General features: G+C 30.5%; 1 protein-coding gene across 1 annotated transcript in view; it reads left to right on the top strand.

Moving 5' to 3' along the window:
• LOC108732657 (acanthoscurrin-1-like) overlaps window positions 1–1,254 on the top strand; it is an 11,401-nt gene extending 10,147 nt beyond the window's left edge. The window contains exon 6 of the mRNA XM_018463571.2: window positions 1,003–1,254. Within this exon, the coding sequence (XP_018319073.1) occupies window positions 1,003–1,156 (154 nt within the window). The 3' untranslated portion in view covers window positions 1,157–1,254. The remainder of the gene's footprint in view (window positions 1–1,002) is intronic.
• Window positions 1,255–6,446: the final 5,192 nt, after the last annotated feature.

Below are 6,446 nucleotides of genomic sequence, written 5' to 3'. Positions count from 1 at the left end.
ACAAGATTTAATAGCCTCAGGTAATTTATTCCAAACTCTTCTTAGTCTAAAAGAAGGAGAATGAAAAATATAATCTTTACTTGAATTAATTTCCCTAAAGGTACGTACTGATCTTAATTTATAAACACCATCTTTGGTTTTAAAAATATTTAACAGCGGATTAGTGACTCTATCTGTGTCACTAAGTATATTGAAAATTCTCTTCATAAATAACAAATCATAATAATCATGAAGTGACTTTACAGAAGATAAACCAGCAATCTTAGCAATATTAACGTAATCATGATCAAAGAAAGACATGGGTTTGCTAATTTTGTAAGATAAGAATCTAAAAAACTTCAAATTTCATTATCATGGTTAAATAATGTGGAGACCAGATTTGAGAATTATAAAACATTATAGGTCTTACCAAGGTCTTGTACATATAAACAATAGTATCAAACTTAAATTTAATGGCTGATCTAATTAAAAAACCTAGGATTTTAAAAGCCTTGTTAACCGTATTTTGCAATTGAATATCGAATTCAAAATTCTCTTGAAATACTATACCTAAATCTTTTTGTTTTATAACTCTTCCCAAGGAAATATTGTTTGCAAGATAGTTAGTTTCAAATTTACCGAACATTTTTCAGTATTCAAAAATAGCTTATTCGCTATTGTCCAGTTAATAATTACATCTAGATCCTTCTGTAGATTAGATTGACCAAGAGGGGATTTTATTATAGAAAATAATGAAAGAATGAATGAATGTTTCAAACCTTGATTTATATCATTAATGAAGAGCAAAAAAGTAGTGGTCCCAAGTGAGACCCTTGAGGTACCCCTGCATTAACTTGAAATGGTTCAGAAAAATTTATTGATGTTTACGTATTATCTTGTACCTAATATTATAACGCTTTAATATTCGCTTTATATAAACAGGATTTTTTTTTGTCGTTTTATATGTCCCATGACATTACAATTTTACTACAAAACATCACGTTCCATTTTTTTTTTTTGTAGCAACGAATCCTATGGTCTCAAAAAGAAAAACACCCTCAATTACTTACTGCTTTACCCACAACTGAGAGACATTTTGAAATATCTGGAACAAGAACGGGAACTTCGGGAGGACAAATACAAGGCGTTCAATAACGAAGAAAACATTTTTTATTAATTTAATTTCTGTGTTTGTTAATTAATTAATGTAGCAACAGCTAATTATTTATTGTATTAACTTATTATTTATTATGTAAAGTGTTCATCACTTCAACAATGTCTATGTAAAACGTGAAATAATAATAATTAATAAATTGTTTCTTTTTACTTTATTATTTTACTTCAACGTCACAATAATTATTAATTTTAAGAAAGACGGGTGTTCCTGAATTCCACGAACGTTTTATTATTAGGTATAGGGTTGTTCGGAGAAAGACAGTTTTCGTATAATAAAAAAATACTTTATTAAATTATATATTGACCGTTCTGGTCCAACACCTTTTGCCATCTTTCTGGTAGTAGCATAATTCCACGCTCATAAAATTTTTGGTCTTTGCTGGCAAAAAACTGATCGAGGAGGTTTTTGACCTCCTCATTTGAGGTGAAGGTTTTACCGTCTAAAAAATTTTGGAGTGACCGGAACAAATAATAATCCGATGGTGCCAGGTCTGGAGAATATGGTGGGTGTAGCATTGTATCCCATTCAAGCTGTAAAAGCTTTTGGCGAGTGACCAAACTTGTGTGAGGTCTCGCGTTGTCTTGGTGAAACACTACACCTTTCCTGTTGATTAGTTCTGACCTTTTCTGTTGAAGTGCATCATTCAGTTTGTCCAGCTGATGACAGTAGACTTCCGAATTAATCGTTGTGTTATCCGGTAAAAGCTAAAAAAAAACGATTCCTTTAAAATCCCACCAAACAGACAGCATCACCTTTTTTTGGTGAATATCGGCTTTGGAAATGGTTTGAGCCGGTTCATCTTTTTTGCTCCATGACCTCTTGCGTTTGACGTTGTTGTATACAACCCATTTTTCGTCCCCAGTGATGATGCGCTTCAAAAACGGATCATTTTCGTGACGTTTGAGAAGCGAATCGCAGACGTCAATGCGGCGACACAGATTTCTCTCTGTGAGAACATGGGGAACCCATACATCGAGCTTCGAGGATAATCCCAGGCCTTTCAAGTGGTCATAAACTGTTGAATTTGATAAATTTAACCTCAATCCGATCTCACGTGTTGTTATTCGCCGGTTCACATCAACTAATGCCTTTATCGCGTCTTTATCAGCTTCAACCGGCCTTCCCGAACGTGGTGCATCTTCGACATCAAAATTGCCGGATCGAAATTTAGCGAACCAGTTCTGGCACTGGCGTACTGTCAACACACCTTCTCCATACACATCAGTCAATTTCTTTCTGGCTTGAACAGCATTTTTACCCTTTCTGTAGTAAAACAGTAAGATATGTCGAAAATGCTGCTTATCGCTCTCCATATTTAAAAGGGCACCAACCAAAAACTACTGCGTAGAATTAATTGGAATTTTTCACACACAATAAAAATTATACGGCTTAAATGTGAAGTTGGGTGCAAAAGAATACAATTAAATCCTCTGTCGGGAAAAAACGAAATGAGTTTCCGAACAACCTGATAGTATCTCGAATGGGACTGAGGGGAATGGGAGAAGGGAATGTTTATTGTTCCTTAAAATAATAACGTAACACTTTTTTAACACATTTTTAGTTACAATTAAAAAAATTGAATGAAGAACGGATGCCCATGAATTCCACGAACGTTACATTATTACGACACGAATTTCACCTTATTAACTAAATACAAAAAACAATAAATAATAAGTGGCGTTTGATTCCTTAAAAATATTACCTAATTACTAATTTATTGCAGACATTAAAATCGTTGCCAAGCGTAAAAGTTTTCATGTTTTCTTCTAGAAACAGCTAACGAAATTTTTGTATCAATTAGCCTTCGTAATTCCCTAATCATCTGAGCAAAAGTCGCAACGCAAATCCATTCGTAAATTTGGAATACTAAAAATAAATTAAATACCAAAATTGAAGTATCATTTATAAAATAATTACAGCACTTAAAATACTTTTGGCACTTACCAGGTACGTAAAAATATAGTTTGATTTCGGTTAGAAAAAGATAATTATTATACCTACTTACTTAATGTAAAAAATCCAACAGTACTTATTAAAATTAGCATCCCTATTCCATAATCACCCTTTCTAATTATTGTGGTTAGCTCCACATAATAATTTGATAATGCAACAATATATAATGCAAAAGATATTAAAAATGGAATTAATAAAAACACCATGCACTAAAAAAGTATACGAAATAGGTATGTGTCTTGTTTTTATTAATACAGTGTAAACTCTTTATAACGTCACTCGATTTAACGATAAACTCCTTAAAACGTCGAAATTGCTTGACTTTGGTTGGTTTACATTGTTTTCTATACAAAATTAAAATATATATAGCGTGACGCTCACTCTATTTAACGACAACAATGCGGCATTATAAATCATTGAGCAGTACTTTCTAAGTTGCCGAAATAGATAAGAACTGCAGCTGTGTACGTTGTTGAAGAAGACGATCCTGTCCCTCCACTAAGCATCAAACAAACACTTGATGCAGCGAAACTATTAAAAAAATACTTTTTATATAATCAAATTAATCCAGCAGTGTCTCAAGATATGAGTAAGATACGTAACCAAATACAATTAAAATATTGGAGCAGCAAAAAACATCAGACAAAGATACCAGGCTATACACAATGTATGAATAATAATGTTCGTGTGCAAAATGTGTACTATATTGGTAAATGCATATTATTATAGAACAGTAAAATAATATCATTTATTTCTCTCCATTTAACGACCACTCTTTATAACGCCGAAAAAATGATCAGTCCCTTAAGTGTCGTTATATAGAGTTTACACTGTATACCTCTACTATATTTTATTTCTATACTCACCTTGAGGGAACCTATTATTTCGAGAATTGTACTGAGGCAAAAAATTAAAAGAACATATAACACATAATCAAAACGAGTACCTGAAACAATAAAAAAATGGATATTGTACGAAAATATCGAAAATAAATAATTGTTATTACAGTAATATCCAGTTAAAAAAACATCTCTGCCTAAATACAACAGTTCTTTGTCTATCAAAGAATTATCTGTGATACATTGATCCTCGTTTATCAGCAAAAATATTAAAATTATTACCCACTGTACCTGCAAATATTTAAATATATGGAAATACTTTTAATTACGTATTGATTATTCAAATAATTTATTGGATGTTTACCAGTGTAACTAAGCCGATTATTATTGATCCACACCTTAAAGAACAACACAAACAAAATGTTTTTACCAAAACCATAATTTGTTATAAATAAACCAAATTTTACATACAATATTACTTTTTAGTTTATATTCATACTGAGGATGATACGGTAGCAAAGCAAAATATAAATTACGATTAAATCAATTTTTACTGTAAGCTTTATGCTCATGTGGAATAATTATCTGATTTTATCTAATTCTGTATTGTATTTGTAAATGTTAAATTTCTAAATGGAATTTATTATGTGATTCGTGTTTTTCTTTGTATTCTCGAATCCATCACGCTAATGTAACATTTCTACGTAATAAACAAATAGAATAGAAATGTTAATTCAACAAAAAAAAAATAATCGTTTGAATTATAAAATAAAAGTAATCCATAAATATTTTCCATTTTTCCAATCAAAACAAGACGTTATATACTGGGAATATGTAATAAATAGTAAGTCAATATCCCAACCCGAAAAAAGTTATGGCGGCTGTTCGCCATATTGATTCGTTTGTAATGTTACATAACATATCACGCGCATACTGTCAAGGAGCAGGTTATAATCATTATTAAGTTTTTCATTGGTCTAAGTCATTATACAAATGTGTGTATATACTTTACAGCAAAACTGTACATTTTATAGTTTTATGGTTAAAAAAACTCGCTAACTTTTATTACCAATTAATCTTTAATGTTCCCGTTTGTAGAATAAAAAAAAAAAAATAATAGCACGTGATCGGGCCAGTTTTTTTATATTTGAATATGTAATGAATCTTTTTTATTGATATATAAGTGTTATGAAACTATTTACTACCTAAGTTTTTAATATAAAAAAGACTCCTCTTAATTAACTCTATAAAAAAATTAAGGTATATTTATAAATGGTAATTAGTGTAAACTACGACTACACTTCTTATTTTAATGATCGAATGTATAACATTCCTTCACCCTGTATCTTTATAAGTATTTGCAATTTTGCCAAGGTCAATTAATAAGTTTATTTAAATGACCTTAACGAAAAAAAAAATGAATCATTCTACCTAAAGCCTAATGATGTGTCTCGGCGGTCGAAGCGATTATTCCTAAGCGTTTTTATTGCCAAACCGGAAAGCAACACATTTTTCGTTTTTGAAAATAATAAGACAACAATAACAGAAGGTATTCGGGTATTTCCCGGTCATTAAATCATCCATGTCTTTTCTATGCTACGTATGCAAACAAAGAACCTACTTTCTTATAAATTCATTGAAGGAAAACCTGCAATGAATAATTAATAGAAATGAAAGTGACTCGTTGTGTTAAGTCACATGTTATGTATTATATTCTACAAACACAGTTGTAAGTTGTAGGTATATAACACGTTGCGTTTTATGTAAGTACAGTGACTTTCAAAAAAATGTAAGTACAGGTAGTTTAGAATCTCATAGGGACCTTGGGTTGCGCCTCTTCATTGACTTGTACTTCTCATTAAAAACGTTGACCGTCTGACCGTCATCATTTACATGGTTAATAGTTGAGACTATGTTTTTGAAATGAACAATATGAATGCAATAAGATCGCGGCCCATGACATTTTAAAATACCTCTACTTTAATATTTATCTAGCGAATTGCGATGATTTTTGACTTACACCAAAGTAAAATGAATTAAAAGCAAAATTAAAATGATTTATTATTAAAAAAAATGAAATGAAATTAAGTTTTATATAAACAAAATAAAAATAAGTCTCATATATATTGGTTAGTTGTTATACAATGGTTACATTAATTAATTTCTATTTTTCGAAATTACTAAAAAATTTCAGAAAAAGTCCCTCTTGTAACCAGTTAGCTCTTGTTATAAATAGTGAACACTTCTTTTTATTGTTTTGGGAAGCACAGGCTAGAAATGTTCGATTACTTTCAGAAAATACTATACATACAGATGTAAATAAATAATTGTATGTATTAGTACATACATGTTACGTAAAAAAAATAAACGGAATCGTAGACTTAGTGTATTTAAATTCTTTTGCCAACTCAACAGAGACTTTTTGTATTTGATCATGGAGAAACTACGGCCACAAACTCTACTTTCTGAAGTATGTAGTGTTTAAAAAAAAAAAAAAA

This window comes from Agrilus planipennis, unplaced genomic scaffold (genome assembly GCF_000699045.2).
Source record: "Agrilus planipennis isolate EAB-ADULT unplaced genomic scaffold, Apla_2.0 scaffold71, whole genome shotgun sequence".
Taxonomy (NCBI): Eukaryota; Metazoa; Arthropoda; class Insecta; order Coleoptera; family Buprestidae; genus Agrilus; species Agrilus planipennis.
This window is presented reverse-complemented; position numbering and strand designations above follow the sequence as displayed.